The sequence below is a fragment of the Schistocerca americana genome, chromosome 7 (genome assembly GCF_021461395.2).
Source record: "Schistocerca americana isolate TAMUIC-IGC-003095 chromosome 7, iqSchAmer2.1, whole genome shotgun sequence".
NCBI classification, from domain to species: Eukaryota; Metazoa; Arthropoda; class Insecta; order Orthoptera; family Acrididae; genus Schistocerca; species Schistocerca americana.
In genome coordinates this window covers 130100016-130127322 of record NC_060125.1, presented here as the reverse complement: position 1 = coordinate 130127322, position 27307 = coordinate 130100016, and the positions used below count along the sequence as shown (strand labels likewise).

The window sequence follows — 27307 nt, the reverse complement described above, 5'->3', positions numbered from 1 at the left end:
TGCTACAAGAACTAAAACGACACTGACAGGATTGTTTGCAAGGACTGTTGTAATGCAATGTTACACCGATTGGATGAAGACGATGATTTCTTTGGAAAGATTATCTTTTGTGATAAGCTGACTTTACACTTAAGTGGTAAAGTTAAACTACAATTGTACAATTTGGGACAGTGGGAGACCACAAAAATATCTGGAACATGAATGCGATAATCCAAAACTGAATATGTATTGTGCATTGAGCAGGACCAAAGTTTATGTGAACTGGCTTCTCAGGATGGGGCAGGATAAGGTTACGATTGTGGATGGGGCCGTAATCAGTTACTCTTGGCCGGCCGAAGTGGCCGTGCGGTTAAAGGCGCTGCAGTCTGGAACCGCAAGACCGTTACGGTCGCAGGTTCGAGTCCTGCCTCGGGCATGGCTGTTTGTGATGTCCTTAGGTTAGTTAGGTTTAACTAGTTCTAAGTTCTAGGGGACTAATGACCTCAGCAGTTGACTCCCATAGTGCTCAGAGCCATTTGAACCAAGTTACTCTTGGCTACACAACAATATCTCTACAATATCCACATGGCAGAATCTCCCAATTGTGTGGGTTGTAATACAGTAGATTCTGACGAGCACCGCCTCAGCTGTGGAGAGGCGGAACCGGTTTGGCACCCAGTGCGGCAGATGCTGGCTTATCTCTTGCGAGTTAGGCCGGAGCATATATTTGCACGTACGTTATTGTTTCCGGATGAGACATTTTACCACAAGACTCGGACCAACTCCGTCACCTGGATACGTAGACATGCGGTAAATAACCTCTATCGTGACGGACACAAGAATTTACTTGACTTCAAGCTCTATTTGCAAGAAAGACATCATGCTGTTTCCGGGCATACCAGATCTCGACAATGCTTCGCAAACTACATATGGAGTGCCTTTCACAGCCCGCCGTTTAGCTGGAATGTACACCTGGTATGTTACTAAACGACTATCCCTGAACCCCGTACCAGTTGAAGGTTGCCTATTTAGCGGTTTCCAGGGACAACAAAAATTCGATTTTCAATATTTCGAGTAATTATTGACCAAATTCAAAAATTTAAAATCCTGTCATAATTTGCTCATCGAAAGGTACACTCTTTTCTTAAAAGTTTAAAACAATAAGGCAAATATTACAGTAGAAACTGTGTTTTTGTGTCAACGCAGTTTAACTGATTGCCCAGAAATATCCATGTTTTATTCATCCAGTATTTGAGTATGAGACCACTTTGCAACTTCCAACAAAAATTACGTGCAATTTCAAATCTTTTCCAAACTTTTCTTCGCTGACACTCCCCATAAAATAATGAAAGTAAAAAAGTTTGTATCACTGATTTCACTTGCGCTATTCATGCAGTGAAATTTCAGCATCAGAGTTGACGTTTTTATCTGTCACTTCTTTACTACCGACTCTGTCGCAACGCAGTTTGCAGACAATACCCACATATACCACTGAATGTACTTGCAAAATTATATCATTGCACGGCAGATAATTCGGGACATTTGACACTATATGCATTCAGACGCGCGAAAAACTTTTTACGTAAAAGCTAACGCAAATTACCCAGACTATATTCATCCAATATTTCATTATGAGAGTACTTAGTGACTTCCAACAAACTTTAGGCATAATTTCAAAGCTTTTTTAACTTTTCCTGGCTTATACGCTTAACGTAAAATATTTAACATATTAACAGATTTGTAACGTTTGGCTTTGTTTTATGCATGGGAGTTCGGTTCTCTAAAGAATCTATGGTATTCTGGTATCTATGTAATGGACTAGAGTTGCACATAGAGGCAGCTGCGGATAAGCGCCGGCCGGCTAGTAGTTGGAATAAACTAAGCGTTCTGTGCCCGCTACGGCACGGCCGACGGCCAAGTCACTACACAACGACAGTGACAGGGCACCCACGCCAGCTGCTCTGCAGTCTTTCTCAAACAAGGTTAAACAAACTATTCAGTAAAAAAATACTCCTTCACATCTTATACCCTTATCTATCAGCTTTTCGTTAATGGTCATAGTTACTACAATTATCCGAAATTAAACGACACAGCGCACAATATTTGAATAGTTTGCAGTAAAAAAACAGGGTGCTATAAATTTCCATTTGGTGCACATTGGGTCATTTATTGTTGCATGTGAAATGTAGCCAACATGCTGAATATTTTTTTTTTTCACTTAGGAAGAGCTCTATGTCTCTAATCAAGAAAAATGATCGTGTTCAACTGGTGAATATGTTCGTAGCGTTTTTCCATAAGTTTAATAAACACCACATATGCACATATCGGAGAATTTGGTCATCAATAATGTATTCTCCTTCGCTATTTACAACAGTCTGGCAGCGTTCCGTTAACCGCTCGTTTCCACGTAGTTTTCATCAGGAGATGAAGTCCCTTGAGGATTGTTCGATGGAGAGCGCAAAAGGTGCAAATCTGAGGGCACAAGATCAGGTGAATATGATGGCTGCGGGATTATTTCCCAACCCAGCTCCCGTATAGTGTTTTTTGTCAGTCTAGCAAAATGCGGGCAGGTGTTGTGCAATAGCATCACTTCACAGTCTCCCTGATCGTCGTTCTTGCACTGCGTCTGCAAGATGTCTCAACGGTTGACAGTAAATGTCAGCAGCAGATGGTTACACCTCAGGGAAGAACTTCGTAGTGCAACACACCGTTGTTGTTCCACCAGATGCATAACATTATCTTTTGTGGATACGCGCAGGTCTTTGTACGGGGAGTAGCTGCTTTGTTTGGGCTCAACCATTCCTTTCTTTTCCTTACGTTAGCATGGAGACACCATTTCCCGCAGCCAATAACGATACAGAACGGAAAGGGTCGGCGTTGTTGACGGGGCAACTGATGACAAGCAAGCAGAGATTCACATTTTGCCACCTGCTGATTTCTGTGAGTTTTCCTTAGAGCATGCGTTACCTATACACCCGAATTTTTAAACCTCCCCAATGCATGCAAGTGTCGCATGATGGTGGAATGTTTACAGTTCACCACATTTGCCACTCCTGGAATACACTGACGTGGATCATTGTAGATTAATCCGTTTAAATGATCATCAAACCGTGAAGGTCTTTGTGAATGTCGTGAGTCACTAACGTCAAAACGATCCTGCTTAAAATGACAAAACAATATTGTTGCCACGCTCTGTCCTATTGCACCAAGACGCAAATGTTTGTTGCTATCTCCGCTGCTGTCAGTATGTCGGAAACGTTCCGATTTCTCCACTTGGTACTCCATTTTCTAACGTCCACAGCTCCACTCACTATCTCCAGATGACAAATGACAATATGTGCAGCCACATAGCAACAGTGAACTGCAAATAAAAAGTGGCAATCTATAAAAAAATCCATAGCAACGGGAATAGCAACATGCAAAACAAAACCGCTACGAAATTATGCGCCAGTCTAATACGTAGCGCATTCACTTCCACCCTGAGAACGCAGACTATACCGCTAGAGTGGTCTAGCCGTTAACACGGCACTCGCTCCGCAGTAATCTCTCTGAACTGGCACGCAGCTGTGGCTGGGCCGACAATCCGGATGTGTTTAAGTATGCAAACGACTCTTAATATCTTGTATTCTGATTAGCGTTCGATAGCTACTAAGCTATAAATGTCTGGAACAGTAGTACACACTACCCGAAAACAAGGTACAGTCGAAATTTCTGGAAGAGGTAGTAGCATTTCTCTGGCGTCCGAATGTTGCCGATCTCGTTTTATACACACGTCTACCAGATGAGTTACCTGAAATTTGTTATCGTCTTACTTTGCTCCTATCCAGAGGTGCCTCTTATCAGCGTAGCAGTCTGAAATTCTTTGTGAACAAGCAGTTTTGGACGCTGAAAGCAGAAGAACTGACGTACAATACGCTTGGTTGACTCATCCACGGGTAATCATCAACTACGAGCGATTGTTGTAGAACAACTAAGGACTCTGAGAAGGTTCAAAGGAGAACTGTGTGATTTGTGATGAACTGAAACGACAGTGCACCTCCATAATAAATGCATCATACAGCACGTCATTGAGCACTTTTACTAAGTTGTTGCAAGGTTCTCAACAATCCTTAACTGTGAAAAAAATTAATTTGTGATGAATACCATTAAGGAATTAGATCTAGATACGACGGCCCTATTTAAGATTTTGCAAAAACAGTGAAAGAAAAGCATTTTTTGGACAAATCGTTCTACTTGTTTCTCGCAATATGTCCTTTGAAACACATACGTTTTTGTATACATTCCAGTGATTATGGAATCATTTTTCCAACGTTTGTCCTTCTTGATTAATCGTACGGACGTAATGCATTCTCTACTGCTGATGTAGTCTATAGAAAGCACTCCAGTGACGCAAACACTTGTGATCCACCTTCGTGGAGTGCCGAGCTGCGGCTGTCGCTACACCGAAATGGTTATGGAGAGCCGAGAGAAACAGCTGTTCTGTCGGTGACGCTGCGATAGCGCGCCGTACAACACTAGCGCTTTTACGTCAGATCCACTTACTCATGAACTAAGTTTAAAAACATTTTCGAAACTACAGCTACAATTCCAACGCTGGAATGTACGATATAAAACGTCACAAATGATTAGTTACACGCAATCACAATTTTTCAATACCACATTCGTCAATTAAGTGCGTGTCCCTGACTGAAGGCTATCTCGAAATTTCAGAATGACCATGACAAAGCATGATAAGGTAAGGTGTTCGCCAAGAAGCTGTTACCTTATCACATGTTTGAAAAAGTCAGATAGTTTTACCGAAAATTTCTTTCAAAATTTTGCGGCGTGAAAAATGGCGCGGAATGAATAACGGTGAGTTTCTTCATATGAGAAAGATTGAATTTATTAAACAACTAACTACAGTAACATATGGCACATAATGCTTTTAGAACAATGAAACCGGACAGGCCAATCTCTCGCTACCGGATCCGTTGCCTAGCTGTAACGTGCCAGAAGTGAACACAGTGGCCACAACACAAAGTAGTTAGCCTTACGCTGGAAATCGTATCCTTTGTAGCAAACTTCATGGCAGCCAAAATGGGCAGGAAAGTTGGCAGAATTTCGTTGCTGTAAGCGCAACACTGTGACAAGAGAGTTGTAGTTCCGTATCTAACTTACAGAAAATTGCCGCGCGCTGTAGCAGCGCGGACGAGGGGGCTTTGTACGGTTCGCGCGGCTACCCCCGTCGGAGGTTCGAGTCCTCCCTCGGGCATAACTGTGTATGTTGTGTTGTGGCGTAACAAGACAGCTACGCCACACTGAAGTAGCCGAAAGGCACGCGTAATCTCACTTAGGCTAGATAGAGGTCTGAAACAGGATACGTATTGAATGGTAGCAAGAAAAGTACGTAGCTGCTTTAATACTTAACTTTTAATTCGTCATTGGTTTACAACGTTCTTGATGAGACATTTCATACGAGAACTATCAAACTGTGTAAGGCTAATGGCGCCTTGCTAGGTCGTAGCCATTGACTTAGCTGAAGGCTATTCTAACTGTCTCTCGGCAAATGAGAGAAAGGCTTCGTCAGTGTAGTCGCTAGCAAAGTCGTCGTACAACTGGGGCGAGTTCTATTCCGTATCTCGAGACCTGCCTTGTGGTGGCGCTCGGTCTGCGATCGCACAGTGGCGACACGCGGGTCCGACATGTACTAATGGACCGCGGCCGATTTAAGCTACCACCTAGCAAGTGTGGTGTCTGGCGGTGACACCACATGTTGTCCTTGGCGTAAATTTGTGTAAGTTAGTATAAGTAGTGAGTAAGCCTAGGTACCGATGATCTCAGCAGTTGGATCCCATAGGAACTTACGACTAATTATAGAAAATCGGGACAGGGGCTGGTGGTTTTATGAAATAATTCGGTAAGTATTTCCTTGTAATATGTTATGAAAAAAGCTGGTACAGTCGTATAATTACACTACCTCACCAAGGTATCTGAACACTTATTAGGGGACCATTAATACAGCGCGTTCATGAGACGGCCTGAACTTTGCCGGTAACACTTTCAGTGCCGTGTCCGAGTTTCTGAGGAATGGCAGCCCATTCTCCCTCAAGAGCCGAAACCGGAGAATGTAGCGATATTGGAAGCTGGGGTCTGAAGCGACGTGGTAGTTCTAACTCAACCCAGAGGTGTTTCATGCGGTTCAGGTCGGGACTCTGGGCAGGCCAGTCTACTTCAGGAACGCTGTTGTCCACAAACCATTGCCTCTCAGGCACTGCCTTTCAACGCTGATACAGTCATACTTTCCAAACCGATCCCCTACAGTATGCAGTACAGAACTCTGTAAAATGTAAAACTTTGAACATAGCTGCTAAGGTTCAGTGACAGTGTCAGAATTATATTGGAACAAATAAGCCCTCGGTCACAAATATTAAGTCAAAATTGACCTGGTTTCGACGCTACTATGAGCGTCGTCTTCAGAATTAGACTAACTGTTCTAAAACATATTAGGTATATAGTACATTAATAAAATTAATGTTTGTACTGACTCGAAAAGATGCAGTACTTACAAGTCACATATTAAAAAAGATCTCAGCCGGAAGGGCGACGTCATGAACACTTGTCAGATGGCGAGCCGCTAAGGGCTGCTTGTACTGTGGACAAGGGTTGCAACAAGACTGAGGTGCCCATTTTAGAAAGTGTGGGCAAGAAAACATGGTGTTGCTACGAGTGCCATCTAGTAGCCGCAGAAACAACTAGGCTACTGTACATTCAAAATTAGACACATGAAATTGTGATGCAGCTGATTCAGGCATAACGTAAGCATATTTATCTGCTTTAAATAGAGATACATTTTGTAACGTAAAAGACGTTAGTTATGACATACAAGAAAACAGCAAAGATGTGACAGGAAAACAACAAATATGTTCATACCATTGCGCATTTACCGTTGAAGCCAACAAAGGGGCCACCTCCCATCCCCACCGCCCTTCATGGAAAACACCCCCATAGCTAACATCACCTGCTTTCGTACTTCACTGTTGGCACTACACATGATGGCTGGTAACATTCTCCAGATATTCCTTATTTCCCACATACTGTCGGTGGAACAGCGACCAGTGCAGTATTGGAAAAGTAAATGTTTTAGTCTATAGTAGCAATTTATTTATTTTGCCGATTAACGATTTCGGTACACAGTCCTATGGTCAAAAAATTCATTTACATACACTGAAGCATCAAAGAAACTGATATAGGCATGCGTATTCAAATACAGAGATATGTGAACAGGCAGAATACGGCGCTGGTGTCAGCAACACCTGTGTAAGTCAACAAGTGTGTGGCGCGGTTGCTTTTTTTTTAATAAAAAATTTAACAAATGAATGAATGTGTGTTTGTGTGAATGTGGTTACTGTAAGATGTATGAATGTGTGCAATGTATATATCGTGTGAATGTGTGAGCGAATGGAAAAAAAACCATCGAGCCAGTGTCTTGAAATCATTTTAAAGCAGGAAAAAAATAAGCCCACGCATGTTTTATTTCCAATATATGTTATTATTGAAGGCGTAGCCGCAAGGCATGTACTTCTATCTTTCAGACTGGGCAACCCAAGATGCCCCAACAACTGCTGCAGCGCGGCGCGGTTGTTAGATCGGTTACTGCTGCTACAGTAGCGGGTTATCAAGATTCAAGTGAGTTTGTATGTGCTGTTATAGTCGGCGCACGAGCAATCGGACACAGCAACTCCGAGGTAGCGATTAAGTGGGGATTTTCCCGTACGACCATTTCACGAGTGTACCGTGAATATCAGGTGTCCGGTAAAACATCAAATCTCCGACATCGCTGGTGGCGGAAAAAGATCCTGCAAGAACGGGACTAACGACGACTGAAGAGAATCGTTCAGCGTGTTAGAAATGCAAACCTTCCACATATTGCCGCAGAATTTAATTCTGGGACATCAAAAAATGTCAGGGTGCAAACCATTCAAAGAAAAATCATCGATATGGGCTTTCGCAGCTCAAGGGCCAGCAGTGTACCCTTGATGACTACACGACACAAAGCTTTACGCTTCGCCTGAGACCGTCACACCGACATTGGACTGTTGATGACTGGAAACATGTTGCCCGGTCGGACGAGTCTCGTTTCAAATTGTACTGGGCAGGTGGACGTGTAAGGGTATGGTGACAACCTTATGGATCCATGGACCCTGGCCGCATGGAGTAGCCGCGAGGTCTGGGGTAGCTTGTCACAGTTCGCGTGGCTGGATGGACATGTATGGGTATGGAGAGAACTTCATAAATGGATGGATCATGCATATCAGCTGCAGACTGTTCAAGCTGGTGGAGGTTTTGTAATGGTGTGGGGCGTGCGCAGTTGGAGTGATATGGGACCCCTAGATACACAGGTGACACGTACGTAAGCATCCTGTCTCATCACCTTCCTCCATTCATATCCATTGTGCATTCCGATAGACTTGGGCAATTCCAGCACGACAATGCGACGCCCCAGACGTCCAGATTTGTTACAGAGTGGCTGCAGGAACATTCTTCTGAGTTTAAACACGTCCACTGGCCACCAAACACCCCAGATATGAACACTATTGAGCATATCTGGGATGTCTTGCAACATGCTGTTCAGAAGAAATGTCCACCCCATCGTACTCTTACGGATTTATGGACAGCCCTCGAGGATCCATGGAGTCAGTTCCATCCATCACTACTTCAGACATTAGCCGAGTCCACGCCACGTCGTTTTGCGGCTCTTCTGCGTGCTCGCAGGGGCCCTACATGACATTAGACAGGTGTACCAGTTTCTTTCTTTATCCCCACGGACTCACACCTAGTGAGTATGTGGCTGGCGACCACTTGGCCCGAGATGAGTCCTGGCATCGCTTCCACTTACTTATGCCAGGCTCCTCACTTTTATCTTTCCTATCGGGCCACCCTCGGCCAACTCTTGTTCTTTTCCGACCCTGACGCTATTAGGTTTTCAGGGCTAGAGTTCGTTCATTTTCCAACCTATACTTCTCTTGCAGCGTCTGACCCGGAGCGTGCGGCTGCGAAAGGCGTCTGTATCCCAAGTTAGGGGTGGCCTCCAGAACTGCGGAAGGCAACGGAATACCACCGCAGATTATCTTCCCTGCATAATACAGTTTCCATTTTATGCACAAAAATGGTTTCCTCTCATGTTCAATCAGTATCTGGGGGACAACTTGAAAGGGGCAAAAAATCAAAACGAGAATTGGTACCTGGAATGTTAGAACTCTGATACAAGCGGAAAAACTAGGAAACCTCAAAAGAGAGATGGAAAAGGATCATATGGACCTCGTAGGACTTGCTGAGGTAAGGTGGAATAGATGTGGAGAGTTACAGTCAGATGAATATGTACTGTACTACTCAGGAGGAGAAGTAAAAGGAATGAATGGAGTAGGAATGATTATGACAATGGAATTGGTTAAATGTATGGAATATGTGGACTATGCAAACGACCGGGTTTTTGGTGTAAGGCTGAAAGGAGCACAAAAAGATTTACTGATTGTCCAGGTGTATATGCCAACTTCAGAACATGATGACCAAATTGTAGAGGAAACGTACAATTTAATAGAGAGAATAATGGACGAAAATAGAAAAAAAGCTGCAAAATACACTCCTGGAAATTGAAAAAATAACACATTGACACCGGTGTGTCAGACCCACCATACTTGCTCCGGACACTGCGAGAGGGCTGTACAAGCAATGATCACACGCACAGCACAGCGGACACACCACGAACCGCGGTGTTGGCCGTCGAATGGCGCTAGCTGCGCAGCATTTGTGCACCGCCGCCGTCAGTGTCAGCCAGTTTGCCGTGGCATACGGAGCTCCATCGCAGTCTTTAACACTGGTAGCATGCCGCGACAGCGTGGACGTGAACCGTATGTGCAGTTGACGGACTTTGAGCGAGGGCGTATAGTGGGCATGCGGGAGGCCGGGTGGACGTACCGCCGAATTGCTCAACACGTGAGGTCTCCACAGTACATCGATGTTGTCGCCAGTGGTCGGCGGAAGGTGCACGTGCCCGTCGACCTGGGACCGGACCGCAGCGACGCACGGATGCACGCCAAGACCGTAGGATCCTACGCAGTACCGTAGGGGACCGCACCGCCACTTCCCAGCAAATTAGCGACACTGTTGCTCCTGGGGTATCGGCGAGGACCATTCGCAACCGTCTCCATGAAGCTGGGCTACGGTCCCGCACACCGTTAGGCCGTCTTCCGCTCACGCCCCAACATCGTGCAGCCCGCCTCCAGTGGTGTCGCGACAGGCGTGAATGGAGGGACGAATGGAGACGTGTCGTCTTCAGCGATGAGAGTCGCTTCTGCCTTGGTGCCAATGATGGTCGTATGCGTGTTTGGCGCCGTGCAGGTGAGCCCCACAATCAGGACTGCATACGACCGACGCACACAGGGCCAACACCCGGCATCATGGTGTGGGGAGCGATCTCCTACACTGGCCGTACACCACTGGTGATCGTCGAGGGGACACTGAATAGTGCACGGTACATCCAAACCGTCATCGAACCCATCGTTCTACCATTCCTAGACCGGCAAGGGAACTTGCTGTTCCAACAGGACAATGCACGTCCGCATGTATCCCGTGCCACCCAACGTGCTCTAGAAGGTGTAAGTCAACTACCCTGGCCAGCAACATCTCCGGATCTGTCCCCCATTGAGCATGTTTGGGACTGGATGAAGCGTCGTCTCACGCGGTCTGCACGTCCAGCACGAACGCTGGTCCAACCGAGGCGCCAGGTGGAAATGGCATGGCAAGCCGTTCCACAGGACTACATCCAGCATCTCTACGATCGTCTCCATGGGAGAATAGCAGCCTGCATTGCTGCGAAAGGTGGATATACACTGTACTAGTGCCGACATTGTGCATGCTCTGTTGCCTGTGTCTATGTGCCTGTGGTTCTGTCAGTGTGATCATGTGATGTATCTGACCCCAGGAATGTGTCAATAAAGTTTCCCCTTCCTGGGACAATGAATTCACGGTGTTCTTATTTCAATTTCCAGGAGTGTATAATGGGAGACTGGAACGACATTGTGGGAAAAGGGAAAGATGGAAACATAGTAGGCAGTCATAGTCTTGGAAAGAGAAATGATAGAGGTGAATGGCTAACTGACTTCTGCACGGAAAGGCAACTAATAGAAGCAAATACGTGGTTCAAGAACCACAAGAGGAGGCTCTTTGCTTGGAAATTACCAGGGGATAAATACAGAAACCAAATCGATTTTATACTGGTAGAAGAAAGATACAGGGATGGAATCAAGAAGGTGCACACATTACCAGGTGCAGATATTAATAGTGACCACAACTTACTTGTGGCAGTAATAGAAATAAGAATAAAAAACTGAAGAAGGCGACCATGGTGAAGAAGTGGGATCTAGAGAAGATAAGATCCAACAAAGAACAAATTACAGAAATGCTGTCTTGGGAGTTTCTAAATACATTACGAGACAAAGAACCACCTGATAATGCCAACGAGTACTGGAATATGCTGAAAGAAGGAATCATTAAAGCAGGACAGCAAAATATAGGATATGTAAAAGGGAAAAAGGGCAAAAAAAAAAACATGGGACAAAGAAGAAATGATTTCCAAGATGGAGGAGAGAATAAAATTTAAAAACAAGAACACTGAAAATGCAAGAATGATGTACCGAAGGTTAAATAATGAACTGCGAAGAGAAACATAGCAGGCTAGGAAAAAATAGCTAAAACAGGAATGTGATGCAATTGAAGAATTGGACAGGAAGGAAAGATACGACTTACTGTACAACAGAGTGAAGACTATGACATGGGATCAAAACAGAGCAGAAAGTGCTACTATGGAAATTTTGAGTAAAGACGAAGAGCTAGTGCACAAAGACCGTGACGATGTACTCCAAAGACGGGAAGAATATCTAAAAGAGCTATATGACACAGATCGGAAACCAGAAACTCTGGAACTTGAATCACTCAACAGTGTAAGTGATGACGAGAAAGGACCAAACATCATAACTGAAGAAGTAAAGTCTGCCATAGCTGCAATGAAAAATGGCAAAGCGGTAGGTACAGATACGATACCGGAAGAAATATTAAAATGCTTGAACCAAGATGGAATAAGAGAAATATTGAGGTTATGTAATAAAATACATGACAGTGGTGAATGGCCTGAGGACTTATTGACAACAGTAGTGATTCCATTACCGAAAAAATAAGGAACCAAGAAATGCAGTGAGCACAGGACAATTAGCCTCATTTCATATGCAGCCGAAGTGATGTTAAGACTGCATTTGAGTTCATTGCAACCTGTGGCTGTACAGGTATGAACAGCCCCTAGACGCTCGATTTCACACATTCCTTTTAAATATTTTGTGACTAAAGCCCTTCTGGCCTGTTATTTCCAACCCTCGTAAATTGCGACCATAGACTAAAACATGTGGTATTCGCCAAACTCGAACCCTTCCATCAGACTACCACAGGGTCTAGCGCGATTCCTCTCTTCATATCACTCGAGTCCAGTCACCCACTGACCAGAGGCGTCGCTTCTTACTCCCATCTCAAGCGTCACTTAATATTGAGTTCAGTAATGTGTGGCTTATGAAGAGGTGCTCCACCACTGTAGCCCGTTCTTCTTGACTCCCTACGAGCAGTCACTGTGCTGGCTGCAATTCTGGTGGCAGTTTGGAACTGACGAGTGATTCCTTCCACTGACTGCATGTGATTATTTTACAACCACCCTTCGCGTCGCCCGACCGACCCTGTCTGTCAGTGTATGAGATCTGTCCCGTCTTGGTTTGTCTGAGGCTGTTCTGTCGCATTTTCGCTTCGGAACCACATAATCAACAGTCCATTCGGGTAAGTGTTGTAACGTCTCTGAGGGATTTGTTGCTCAGGTGACTAGTCCACGTTTGGAGTCACTGACATTTCCTGATCGTCCCCCACTGTGCTGTCACTGCCTCTCTACTGACAACACAATACTGCGCGCCTCCTTTTAAGATGGCGGTCCGCCTCTCGTAACATGTATTCATCAATTCCGCATTACATAGAAGTATTTTAATTGCTGATTGCACAGTCTGAATTCACGTGTGTTATCGTCCTTAGCTGCAATTCTGTTCTCGTAGCAGACACTGTCACGGCTACACAGCACGTAGTTAGCGCAATTCGTGCTTATTTCCAAATTTGTGGAAACATAATAGATCGCCGGAACGATAATACATCGAAACTTGATCCCGATTATCGTTCTAATTCTTAACAGACCAGGGTATTCATTCTTATATGCATCTTTCTACATGTGAAGCATGAACAAAGATTACAAATTTTTTGAAAAAAAAGGTGAAATCGTATTTTTGTATTAGTATTCCTTATATCTATTAGACATTAAGTCGTCTACAAAAGAATCTTAACAGAAAGAAACGCACATTTAAGAGGTAAGTACGAAGAAACGCACGAACAATACAGAATTCTATGCTTTGTGTTTGTTAAGAACGCTAATGGAACTTTGGAACTTAAAAGGCACTGATGGTTTGTCGTCTTAGCGTAATTACATAATATACATAACTAGCATGTAGGTTCATTGAAATGGCTTGTATTTACTGTGTTCAGAAAGAGATTTATGTTATGTAAATTATTTGCCACTCGTATTTGCACTGACTGAATGAATTGAGAACGCAGACTTGCGTCGTACGACATATGAAAATCGGCTGGCTCCCGCATTCCGTTTGTCACCACAAACGAAACCTCGAAACGAGCAAGTTGGGAAGTGTAAGGGACAGACCTGGTCATGGAATCTACACTACTAAACCGCTGTCCCAGTTCGTGGTTCATGGTTCGTGATTTGCTCACCCAGTAGCACGCTACCTGTGCAGCGGCTAGGGACAGCTAAAATTTTGTTGTCAGTATTTCATATATCTATTGACTGAATTTAAAATGCTGTCGTGATATACTCAGGAAGATGCATAATTTTATGGCTCAAATGGCTCTGAGCACTATGGGACTTAACATCTGAGGTCATCAGTCCCCTAGAACTTAGAACTACTTAAACCTAACTAACCTAAGGACATCACACACATCCATGCCCGAGGCAGGATTCGAACCTGCGACCGTAGCGGTCGCGCGTTTCCAAACTGAAGCGCCTAGAACCGCTCGGCCACACCGGCCGGCCATAATTTTTTTATGTTAAAGGTTTAGCACAATAAGACAGTTATTACAGAGAGAAACTGTTTATATGGTGTGAGGTTTTGTAACTTAAGGCGCACCGATAGCTGAGAGTGAATTCAACCAGTGTTTAAGAATGAGATCGTTTAGCGATTTACAACAAACGCCCTAACGCATTATTCCAAACCTACACGAAACTTTTCCTCGCAAACAACTCCCACAAAATGACGGAAGAAATTTTTCCGCTTACCATACTTCCACTGTTCGTGCCTTAAATCTGCAGCATCAGTCATAATATTTTAATGTATTACTTCTTCACTAGCGACTCTATTCGCAAGACAGTTTGCAGATACTATCAACATATTGTACTGAACGTGCCTGCAAAATTATATCACAGTACGACACATAGTTCCGAGGACGCGACTTTTCATTCATTGGAGTCGGATTTTTAAGGCATCGGGGGTGGAGTGTTACTGATGGAAGTAGTAATCGGCACGCCTTGAGAAGTGGTACGCAGTCAAAGGCCTTAGGTGTGACTGGATTTGAAACACTGTTCAGAAAACAGCGCCGAGAAATAATAATACCACTGTGCAATCCACGCAGTTGAGCGTTTCCTAAGCGTACAGTAGCAGCGTGCGTTGATCTGCCGCTTTAATTCATCTGCTGACCGCGACTCCCTGGCACACTGGTACGCCGTATATCGCCGTGGACGTGAAGATTGCTTCTGGATGATGCAGTGTAACTGAGGTACTGTGTCCGGCCAACGGTACCACCCGGCCCGAATTCCGTTCATACGTCTGCAACGCGCCGCTTACGGATGACCGATTTATTTCTTGTGGGAGCTGAATTATGTATCCCACGGCAGAGTGGTTTTGAGGGCGCTTATTAACGAACAAGAATAAAGTTCTGTTTGCGTTAAAGTATGAGCAGGTCGCGTGTGGATGTTGATACTAACTAGCATTCACAAACTAGCATCGTGCCCTGTCACTGTTTATAGTAACGCCTGCGTTCATGCGTTGTGCGTCAGCGGTGCCTAATACTGTCCTTAGTGATCCAAACCTACGACAAGGAAGGGAAAGGAAACGTTACTCACGTTTGTTTTTGTATACTAGCATATACTAAGATGTGGATTGTTACTTCTCTGTGAAATCCTGTTCCTGATTGTTTGGAGTATGTTAATTTAATGTGCCTGGAAGGTATTTGTTCCTTACGTACTGTGTTGGTTCAGTTTAAAGTCAAAATATGCCTCTTGTAGCTTCCAGATAGGTATCATGTCTTGTCTGTTATTGTACAGGGTGTCCCATTTATCTTGACCACCCTAAATAACTGTTTGTCCAGATGCAAATTACAAAATGTTTTAATCAGTCAGCATGATTGCCTTCGTTGTAGCTTTGTTTTTTTACAAAGACATGAACAGCGGTATGACTTTTTTAAACGGCACCATGTATTTTTTATTCGGTATTTGATTTCCTCTCCTGAAGACCTATTCAAAAATGTATCACAGTGTACCATTGACTTTGAACCCGGGATCACAAACTCGTCCACTTGCTGGAGTTGTCAGAAAACAAATGAAAACCAAGTAGAAACATAACACAAAATTGACTTTGACCCTCCTGTACCATTTCCCTGGAGTAGAACATTCAAAGGTGCTCAAAGTGGTGACCCTGGACATCGCTACACTGGTGCATTCGTTGAATGAAAGAATTATTTACTGCTTCCAGTGTTGCCTGCTGAAGAGAGTTACAAGCAAGCACGATACTTTCCTGCATGTCCTCTGGAATTGTTGGAATATCGCGGTAGACAACGTCTTTAATGCATCCCCAAAGAGAAAAGTCCAGAGGATTTAAATCAGGTGACCTAGCAAGCCAAGTAACTGTTCCTCCACGACCAATCTATTTGTCATGATACCTTCGGTTCAGAACACGACATGCAAGCAAGGCATTATGTGCTGGACATCCATCGTGTTGATACCACATAAGCATTCTGGTTCTTAGCGGCACTTCGTCCAGAAGAGGAGGAAGAATTCGTCTGAGGAAGTTGGCATACGCTGTTCCGTTTAGACTACCATTGATGAAATAAGGGCCAATAATTGTAGTACCGAGCATCCCACACCAGACGTTAACTCTCCATTGACGCTGATGTGCCACCTGTCTAAGCCGTCGTGGGTTGTCGCCGGACCAATAACCCATGTTCCTTGTATTTACCTCTCCTTTGTTCGAGAAGGAACATTCACCGGTAAACAGAACATTGGAGTAGATGTTCAGTTTGGCGAAGATTTGCTGCTGTGCCCACTGACAGAACTGTACACGATTCTGGAAATCATTCCCATGCAATTCTTGATATAGGTGTACATGGTAAGGATGGACCCGGTGACGTGTAAGAATACGATGTACACTGGTTTTAGGAATGCCAATCTCGTGTTCAGGCTGTCGTGTGCTCACATGTGGATTCATAGCAACAGAAGCGAGAACAATAACTTCGGCAGCTTCGTCTGTGCGAGTGGTATGACGATTTCGTTGACGTGAGTTGAAACTTCCCGTTTCTTGAAGCCTCGCAACAAGACGGCAAAACATCCGTCGGGAAGGTGGTTCTTGCCAGGATATCGCTCTCCGTACAGTTCCGCTGCCTGCGTAGCATTTCCCTACCTTCAACAACAACAATAATAAAAGAAACATTACGTCGATGCAGTTTGCAGGAAGGACAGCCTTTACTGTATGCCTACTCTACACAACAGTATTTAAAAGGACTAAACTACTGTACTAAATGTACCTGTACATAGAAGAACAGTACTGCAGTTACTGTTCTGCTACCTTACATTCCCCATAGATGAGTAGCATTTCTACCTTCTCTTCGTTGGTGTACTTTCTACTCACACAACTCTTCAACTGACGATGGTTGACGGAATGACGGGTGTGTATTTTACTTATGTTTACATTTGTCCCCTGTCAACGTCAGCACGTGGATGTGTTCCATTACCCCGAGAACCTGCACTAAGCGCTGGGAGCGTCAGCGTCAGTGTTGTGTTATGTAATTAATCACGTTGTGTTTTACTGAGTGCTACACTGTGATACATTTTTGAATAGGTCTTTAGGAGAGGAAATGAATTATCGAATAAAAGATACAGGGTGCCTTTTAAAAAAGTCATACCGATGTTCATATCTTTGTAAAAAGCAAAGCTGCAACGAAGGGAATCATGCTGATTGATTTCCCCCTGACGGTTAAGGAACATTTGCTTGAAACCTTTTGTAATTCGCATCTGGTCAAACAGTTATTTAGGGTGTTCAAGATAAATGGGACACCCAGTATATCACTGTACTGGACACGAAGAAGTATAGTGATTAATAGTTTCTTTATATGTTATATATATATTCTGTGGCGTGTGGCCTGATATTTTTACTTGTATATTCTTTAGGGGTAATTATTGATAAAACGGCTGATGGAGCTCCAATCAATATTTTGCGGGTACTGAAGTAAATGCTGCTGAGATTATTAAGGAAATCCCTCGTCCTGATTTCATATACGAGAAGAGTCATGTGTTGCCTTTGATGGCTTCTGTAATAAAATTGGTTTTGACTTACGTGACTGAATTCAATCGCATGCTACATTCGCACTCCTGTCCGATGTGTCTATTAACGCGCTTCACTGGTTACCGCCACTGACGCGTTCAAAGAAGTCATCTAGGAACTTTCATGTACGTTTGCGTGCTGTATCACGGTCATGTAACACAGCTCGGTGAAGCTTGGACCATACATTGAAAGAACTGCTACAATGTACTGCAGAAGTTAATCGAAAGAAATACGCAAAGAGACGAACAAGAATGGCCCTTTTATTCAAAGACAGTAACTGCACTCAACTCACTGCTAGTCGTAATGGTCTCCTGGACATTGCAGAAGGCGGGATATGGTTCTTAATAGGATGTGTGATCAGCACGGACGATAATCCACGCTCTACAGTGTGGTCCCATCCTGGCCACGACGTTGGTAAGGAGTTCTTGCGGCAGGGCGCTACAGTCCTCCACGAACGCGGCAGAGAGCTATTGCCTAGTCGTTGGTGCATGTGGATGCGATGTAGTACGTTTACTCAACGCACCCCACACGTGCTCCATGGCATTCACCTCGAGGAAACGGGCTGGCCAGTCCATTTGCCAAAAATCCTCTCGTTCCGAGAGTTCCTCCACCAGCGCTGTTCGATGAGGTCGGGAATTTCGCCCATAAAACAGGGCCGAATGCACGTGTGAAAAGACGGACGTGGAGAAAGAGTATTGCGTCACAAACAACGTAGACCGATGAGTGCACCGTGCTGTAAGATTTTGAGGTCAATACACCCGTGCAACATCACGTCAGCCCACACCATTACACCTGGACAACCTAAACGACAGTGTTCGGCAATGCTGGACGTACCATCATATGGCGAGAGATGGGAACACGTGACGACGCCGGGAACACGATCGTTGTGGTGGTCCAGTTGTTACGGTGTGCTGACGCATATTGTTGCCTGGGCGTACTGACCCCCAAATTCTTGAACACGAACACTCACCTATGGACGTCACAGTCACGCTGTTCTCCTTCGCAGTGACGACCGAGTCGAAGAGAGCAGGCGGGGGAGTTCTTGCACCGAGAGGATTTTCGGCGAATGGACTCGCCTGCCCATTATCCGAATTAAACTCAATCGAACACGTGGGGGATGCGTTGAGCGGACGTACTACACTACTGGCCATTAAAATTGCTACACCAAAAAGAAATGCAAATGATACACGGGTATTCATTGGACAAATATATTAGACTGGAACTGACATGTGATTACATTTTGCCGGCCGCTGTGGCCGAGCGGTTCTAGGCGCTTCAGTCCGGAACCGCGCGACTGTACGGTCGCAGGTTGGAATCCTGCCTCGGGCATGGATGTGTGTGATGTCCTTAGCTTAGTTAGGTTTAAGTAGTTCTAAGTTCTAGAGGACTGATGACCTCAGATGTTAAGTCCCATAGTGCTCAGAGCCATTTGAACCATTTGATTACATTTTCACGCAATTTGAGTGCATAGATCCTGAGAAATCAGTACCCAGAACCACCTCTGGCCGTGATAACGGCCTTGATACGCCTGGGCATTGAGTCAAACAGAGCTTGGATGGCGTGTACTGGTACAGCTGCCCATGCAGCTTCAACACGATCCCACATTTCATCAAGAGTACTGACTGGCGTATTGTGACGAGCCAGTTACTCGGCCACCATTGACCAGACTTTTTCAGTTGGTAAGAGATCTGGGGAATGTGCTGGCCGGGGCAGCAAGCGAACATTTTCTGTATCGAGAAAGGCCCATACAGGACCTCCAACATGCGGTCGCGCATTATCCTGCTGAAATGTAGGGTTTCGCAGGGATCGAATGAAGGGAAGAGCGACGGGTAGTAACACATCTGAAATGTAACCAATGGCACCCCATACCATCACGCCGGATGATACGACGGTATGGCGATGACAAATACACGCTTCCAATGTGCTTTCACCGCTTTGTCGCCACACACGGATGCGACCATCATGATGCTGTAAACAGAACCTGCATTCATCTGAAAAAATGACGTTTTGCCATTCGTGCACCCAGGTTCGTCGTTGAGTACACCATCTGTGATGCAGCTACAGGGGTAACCGCAGCCATGGTCTCCGAGCTGATAGTCCATGCTACTGCAAACGTCGTCGAACTGTTCCTGCAGATGGTTGTTGTCTTGCAAACGTCCCCATCTGTTGACTCAGGGATCGAGACGTGGCAGCACGATCCGTTACAGACATGCGGATAAGATGCCTGTCATCTCGACTGCTAGTGATACGAGGCCTTTGGGATCCAGCACGGCGTTCCGTATTACCCTTCTGAAGCCACCGATTCCATATTCTGCTAACAGTCGTCGGATCTCGACCACCGCGAGCAGCAATGTCGCGATACGATAAACCACAATCGAGATAGCCTGCAATCCGACCTTTACCGAAGTCGGAAACGTGATGGTACGCATTTCTCCTCCTTACACGAGGCATCACATCAACGTTTCACCAGGCAACGCCGGTCAACCGCTGTTTGTGTACGAAAAATCGGTTGGAAACTTTCCTCGTGTCAGCACGTTGTAGGTGTCGCCACCGGCGCCAACCTCGTGTGTATGTTCTGAAAAGCTAATCATTTGCATATCACAGCATTTTCTTCCTGTCGGTTGAATTTCGCGTCTGTAGCACGTCATCTTCGTGGTGTAGGAGTTTTAAATGCCAGGAGTGTGCTCCCTGCCGCCGTTGGATTAGCAACTGCAGCAGCAAGTCGTATACCCCTAGCTTACTTATTTATTACATAGTTTAATTCTTAATTTCTTTGCGTGTTTTTGGGTACTTGCATTGTTTAATTCTTAAATTTCGGGCGTATTATAGTATTTGAGAGTTGTAGCATCGCGCCTTAGTACCTGAATAGTAGATTCTTATTTAAATTGCGTGTGAGTTTTGTATAGGAGGTGTAATTTCGAGTTTTAGTTACTATATTCGTAAATTCAGGCAGATTGTAGCGCAGTCGTTAGGCATTTGTACAGGTTAGTTAATACATTCTTTGCGTGTTTCCCTTGCGTTATCTAGGCACGGACTCGTGTTTCAGTAACTGTTGTCCAACATCGATTAGAATGTACAGGGACTGTGATTGCTGTGTTCGGATGAGGGCTGAGTTGGCATCCCTTCGCTCACAGCTGCAAGCGGCGCTGACTTCGGCCGCGCAGCTCGAGGCTGTTGCCAATGGGCACCACTGTGGGGAGCCAGACTTGGGTATCACGGGGATGTCAACCTCTTCCCGTCTGTCCCCATATTGGTCTGCCGCTGTGGTTGCCCCGGTTGCTGCCCGCAGTAGGGCTGAGCCCTCGCCTGTGGTTGATTGGGAGGTCGTTCCAAGGCGTGGCAGGCAGCGAAAGACGTCCCCGGAGGCTGATCAGAAAGCCTCCCCGGTGCGTCTGACAAACAGGTTTCAGGCACGGTCTCTGGCTGAGGCAGATGCAGCTGCCTGCCCTGTTTCAGAGGATGATTCTCAGCCTTCAAGGTCCGGGCAATCACAGAGGGTGGGCTTATTGATAGTTGGGAGCTCCAATGTTAGGCGCGTAATGGGGCCCCTTAGGGATATGGCGGCTAAGGAGGGGAAGAAATCCAGTGTGCACTCCGTGTGCATTCCGGGTGGAGTCATTCCTGATGTGGAAAGGGTCCTTCCGGATGCCATGAAGAGCACACGGTGCAGCCAGTGCAGGTGGTGGCACGTGACGGCACTAATGACGTGTGTCGCTTTGGATCTGAGGGAATTCTCCCTGGATTCCAGCGGCTATCTGATTTGGTGAAGGCTGCCGGTCTTGCTTACGAGATGAAGGCAGAGCTCACCATCTGCAGCATCGTTGACAGAACCGACTGCGGACCTTTGGTGCAGAGCCGGGTGGAGGGTCTGAATCAGAGGCTCAGACGGTTTTGCGACCGTGTTGGCTGCAGAGTCCTTGACTTGCGCCATAGGGTGGGTCCTTCCGGATGCCATGAAGAGCACACGGTGCAGCCAGTGCAGGTGGTGGCACATGTCGGCACTAACGACGTGTGTCGCTTTGGATCTGAGGAAATTCTCTCTGGATTCCAGCGGCTATCTGATTTGGTGAAGGCTGCCGGTCTTGCTTACGAGATGAAGGCAGAGCTCACCATCTGCAGCATCGTTGACAGAACCGACTGCGGACCTTTGGTGCAGAGCCAGGTGGAGGGTCTGAATCAGAGGCTCAACCGGTTTTGCGACCGTGTTGGCTGCAGATTCCTTGACTTGCGCCATAGGGTGGTGGGGTTTCGGGTTCCGCCGAATAGGTCAGGAGTTCACTAACCTCAGCTGGCGGCTACACGGGTAGCGGAGGCTGCGTGGCGTGGACTGGGCGGTTTTTTAGGTTAGAAGGCCTCGGGAAAGTACGGGGTGGGCTGCAATCTCAAAGGGTGCATGGCAAATACAGGACGTGCTTGGATCAAGGAACAGTCGGAATTGTAGCTGTAAATTGTTGTAGTTGTGCTGGGAAAGTCCCTGAGCTTCAAGCGCTAATAGAAAGCACAGAAGCTGAAATCGTTATAGGTACAGAAAGCTGGCTAAAGCCTGAAATAAGTTCTGCAGAAATTTTTACGAAGTCTCAGACGGTGTTCAGGAAAGATAGATTAGGCAGAATTGGTGGTGGAGTGTTTGTGTCTGTCAGTAGTGGTTTATCTTGTAGTGAAGTCGAAGTAGATACTCCGTGCGAATTGGTATGGGTGGAGGTTATACTTAACAGCCGAACTAAGTTAATAATTGGCTTCTTCTACGGACACCCAGACTCCGATGATATAGTTGCTGAACAGTTCAGAGAAAATTTGAGTCTCGTAACAAATAAATACCCCACTCATAAGGTTATAGTTGGTGGGGACTTCAACCTTCCCTCGATATGTTGGCAAAAATACTTGTTCAAAACCGGTGGTAGGCAGAAAACATCTTCCGAGATTGTCCGAAATGCTTTCTCCGAAAATTATTTCGAGCAGTTAGTCGACGAACAAACGCGAATTGTAAATGGTTGCGAAAACACACTTGACCTCTTAGCCACAAACAATCCAGAGCTGATAGAGAGCATCATGACTGATACAGGGATTAGTGATCACAAGGTCGTTGTAGCTAGGCTCAATACCGTTTCTTCCAAATCCACCGGAAACAAACGCAAAATAATTTTATTTAAAAAAGCGGATAAAGTGTCACTAGAAGCCTTCCTAAGAGACAATCTCCATTCCTTCCGAACTAACTATGCAAATGTAGACGAGATGTAGAACAAATTCAAAGATATAGTAGCAACAGCAATTGAGAGATTCATACCTCATAAATTGGTAAGTGATGGAACTGATCCCCCGTGGTACACAAAACAGGTCCTAACGCTGTTGCAGAGGCAACGGAGAAAGCATGCGAAGTTCAGAAGAACGCGAAATCCCAAAAATTGGCTAAAATTTACAGACGCGCGAAATTTGGCACGGACTTCAATGCGAGATGCCTTTAATAGGTTCCACAACGATACATTGTCTCGAAATTTGGTAGAAAATCCGAAGAAATTCTGGTCGTATGTAAAGTACACAAGCGGCAAAACGCAGTCACCTTCGCTGCGCAGTGCCGATGGTACTGTTACCGACGACTGTGCCGCTAAAGCGGAGTTATTGAACGCAGTTTTCCGAAATTCCTTCACCAGGGAAGACGAATGGAATATTCCAGAATTTGAAACACGAACAGCTGCCACCATGAGTTTCTTAGAAGTAGATACCTTAGGGGTTGTGAAGCTACTCAAATCGCTTGATACGGGCAAGTCTTCAGGTCCAGATTGTATACCGATTAGGTTCATTGCAGATTACGCTGATACAATAGCTCCCTACTTAGCAATCATATACAACCGCTCGCTCACCGATAGATCTGTACCTACAGATTGGAAAATTGCGCAGGTCGCACCAGTGTTTAAGAAGGGTAATAGGAGTAATCCATCGAACTACAGACCTATATCATTGACGTCGGTTTGCAGTAGGGTTTTGGAGCATATACTGTATTCAAACATTATGAATCACCTCGAAGGGAACGATCTATTGATACGTAATCAGCATGGTTTCAGAAAACATCGTTCTTGTACAACGCAGCTAGCTTTTTATTCGCACGAAGTAATGGCCGCTATCGACAGGGGATCTCAAGTTGATTCAGTATTTCTAGATTTCCGGAAAGCTTTTGACACCGTTCCTCACAAGCGACTTCTAATCAAGCTGTGGGCCTATGGGGTATCGTCTCAATTGTGCGACTGGATTCGTGATTTCCTGTCACGAAGGTCGCAGTTCGTAGTAATAGACGGCAAATCATCGAGTAAAACTGAAATGATATCAGGTGTTCCCCAGGGAAGCGTCCTGGGACCTCTGCTGTTCCTGATCTATATAAATGACCTGGATGACAATCTGAGCAGTTCTCTTAGGTTGTTCGCAGATGATGCTGTAATTTACCGTCTAGTAAGGTCATCCGAAGACCAGTATCAGGTGCAAAGCGATTTAGAAAAGATTGCTGTATGGTGTGGCAGGTGGCAGTTGACGCTAAATAATGAAAAGTGTGAGGTGATCCTCATGAGTTCCAAAAAAAATCCGTTGGAATTCGATTACTCGATAAATAGTACAACTCTCAAGGCTGTCAATTCAACTAAGTACCTGGGTGTAAAAATTACGAACAACTTCAGTTGGAAAGACCACATAGATAATATTGTGGGGAAGACGAGCCAAAGGTTGCGTTTCATTGGCAGGACACTTAGAAGATGCAACAAGTCCACTAAAGAGACAGCTTACACTACACTCGTTCGTCCTCTGTTAGAATATTGCTGCGCGGTGTGGGATCCTTACCAGGTGGGATTGACGGAGGACATCGAAAGGGTGCAAAAAAGGGCAGCTCGTTTTGTATTATCACGTAATAGGGGAGAGAGTGTGGCAGATATGAAACGCGAATTGGGATGGAAGTCATTAAAGCAAAGACGTTTTTCGTCGCGGCGAGATCTATTTACGAAATTTCAGTCACCAACTTTCTCTTCTGAATGCGAAAATATTTTGTTGAGCCCAACCTACATAGGTAGGAATGATCATCAAAATAAAATAAGAGAAATCAGAGCTCGAACAGAAAGGTTTAGGTGTTCGTATTTCCCGCGCGCTGTTCGGGAGTGGAATGGTAGAGATATAGTATGATTGTGGTTCGATGAACCCTCTGCCAAGCACTTAAATGTGAATTGCAGAGTAGTAATGTAGATGTAGATGTAGTGTACATCGCTTCCACATGCTCCAACGACCATGCACAAGCTGGTGGAGGAATGGAGCGCCCTACCACAAGAACTGCTTACGAATCTTTGTCAGCAGCAGGGGAGCACGTTTCAGAGCTTGCATTGTCGTCCGTGGTGATCACAAACCCTAATAAGCACCGTGTCCAACCTTTTGTAATTCAGCAGACGACCGTAAAATGCATTGACTTGAGTGAAAGTGTTATCTTTGAACAAAAGAGTCATTTCTGTTCGTTGCATTGCGTATTTCTTTCAGTTGCTTTCTGAGTTGTACTGTAGCAGCTCTTTGTATGTATGGTCCAAGTTTCATTGTTACTTGGCAGAAACACATAAAAAATGATTCAAATGGCTCTGAGCACTGTGGGACTTAACATCTGAGTCAGTCCCCTAGAACTTAGTACTACTTAAGCCTAACTAACCTAAGGACATCACACAAATGCATGCCCGGCAGGATTCGAACCTGCAACCGTAGCGGTAGCGCCGTTCCAGACTGAAGCGGCTTGAACCGCTCGGCCACCCCCAGCCGGCCAGAAACACATCATTCGACAGTTGGTTTAGTTGTGAAGTGTTGCACACAAGTGTGTTTAGAACTGTTACGAGTCCCCGACAGTAGGGGTACCGCATAAGGCTTTCGCAGAACGCGCCACATCACACGTACAAATCGGGACATCTCGCTAAAATCGACACACCTGGCAGGCACTCACCACAGGGCGTCGACCGGTGCGAACGCCTGCTGCCAGAGGCCCCGGCCGTGCGCGCAGACCGCCGCCGCCTGCAGCAGCGCCACAGCCGCCACCAGAGATCCTGGTCCTCGCGTCGCCGCCATCGCAGTGGCGAGCCCCACGCCGCCAGCGTCCGGAGACCAGAGGATTACCCACCGGCGGGCAGCAGCTGCGCGTCTGCGGCCGCAGACTGCCTCGAGTAATCCGCTCACACCTTCGACTCGTTGACACACTCAGCCAGGGTCGTCTGTTTTGTCCACGTGCGACGCAACTCCAAAGCATAATTTGCGAGGTTCGTTCAATAAACAATGCGAGACATTTTTTCTGCAAGCAGGTTGGTTTTATTCAGGATTCTTATTCACCATATTATTCCCTGCTCTTTTGGCTATATATAACCATATTTTTCCACATAATCTCCACTCACTGCAACGACCTTACACCACCCACTGGGAGGGTCTGTATGCCGACGGGGTAGCATTCTACTGGTTGACTTCGAAGACAACGTCTTCCTGCATCGTCCACGCACTGCTTCTTCATTGGGCGAAACAGATACAAGCTAGAAGCTGCGAGATCTGGGCTGTGGGACGGATGAGGAAGAAAAACCCAGTGAAGTTTTGTGAGCTCCTCTAGCATGCGAAGGCTTCTGTGAGGAGTTGTTTTGCTAAGAAGGAGAAGTTTGCATTTTTGTGGCGACGAACACGCTGAAGTATTTCTTCAGTTTCCTGAGGGTAGAACACCCCTTTGAGCACACTAGCTGGTGGACGAGTGTGTTAGCGCTACCAACGGAGACATCCAATTGAGCAGCGAGGTTTTTGATTGTGACGCGTCGATCATCTCGAACGAGAGTGTTCGCATATTCCGACATTGTAGGAATCACAACTGTGTGCAGGCGGCGGGCACGCGGGAGATTGGACAGATTTGCGCCACGTTATTGCGACCATGACAGACGCCTCGCCGAAAGGCTCACCGTGCTTTTGTTCATTGCCACATATCTGTAGACATTCTGCAAGGGCCTATGAATATATGCCATGCTCTGGTTTTCCACCAACAGAAACTCGATGACAGCTCTCTGCTTGGAACGCAACACCGTTACACGTGCCGTTTTGAAGGCTACGCATACCGCCGCCACCGGAAATTCATGAAACTGTAGGGGCTGAAGCGGGAATGTTCCATGATATTCCACAATAAATTCCGCAGTTTTTCTACCGAAATAGGAGGAGCAAAAAATGTGTTGAATTACTTTTTGAACGCCCGTCGCACACATTATTACGCCTGGCCAAGTAACTTTAACTGAATGCTGCACAACGCTTCAAAATCAGATAACACACGCCACTATTTTTTTAACATGCCCAATCATTCGAGAAAGTTTCTAGAGCAGATAATAAAAAATAGGAAAGTTAAGATGGTGGTTTTACTGCTTCTGGTGTTCAATGCAGTCTCCTCCCACTTTTGTACAGCGCACAGAATGTCCATACAGCCATGTGATGCTGTCAGGATGTCCTCATTTGGGACGTTGCTCAAATCGCACGCCGCACTGTCAGCTATGTCTTCAAAATGCGCTGATCTTTCACCTGAATTTCTGCACTGTGTCGTTTTGTGGCTGTTTCGTATTCATAACACCGAGTCTCTCCAGCCGTGATGA

The 27307-nt window shown here is 45.6% G+C and overlaps 1 protein-coding gene across 1 annotated transcript in view; it reads right to left on the bottom strand.

Moving 5' to 3' along the window:
• Positions 1–25883, bottom strand: part of LOC124622587 — a 164416-nt gene extending 138533 nt beyond the window's left edge. The window contains exon 1 of the mRNA XM_047148336.1: positions 25648–25883. Coding sequence (XP_047004292.1) covers positions 25648–25769 — 122 coding nt within the window. The 5' untranslated portion in view covers positions 25770–25883. The remainder of the gene's footprint in view (positions 1–25647) is intronic.
• Between the last annotated feature and the right edge of the window lie 1424 nt (positions 25884–27307).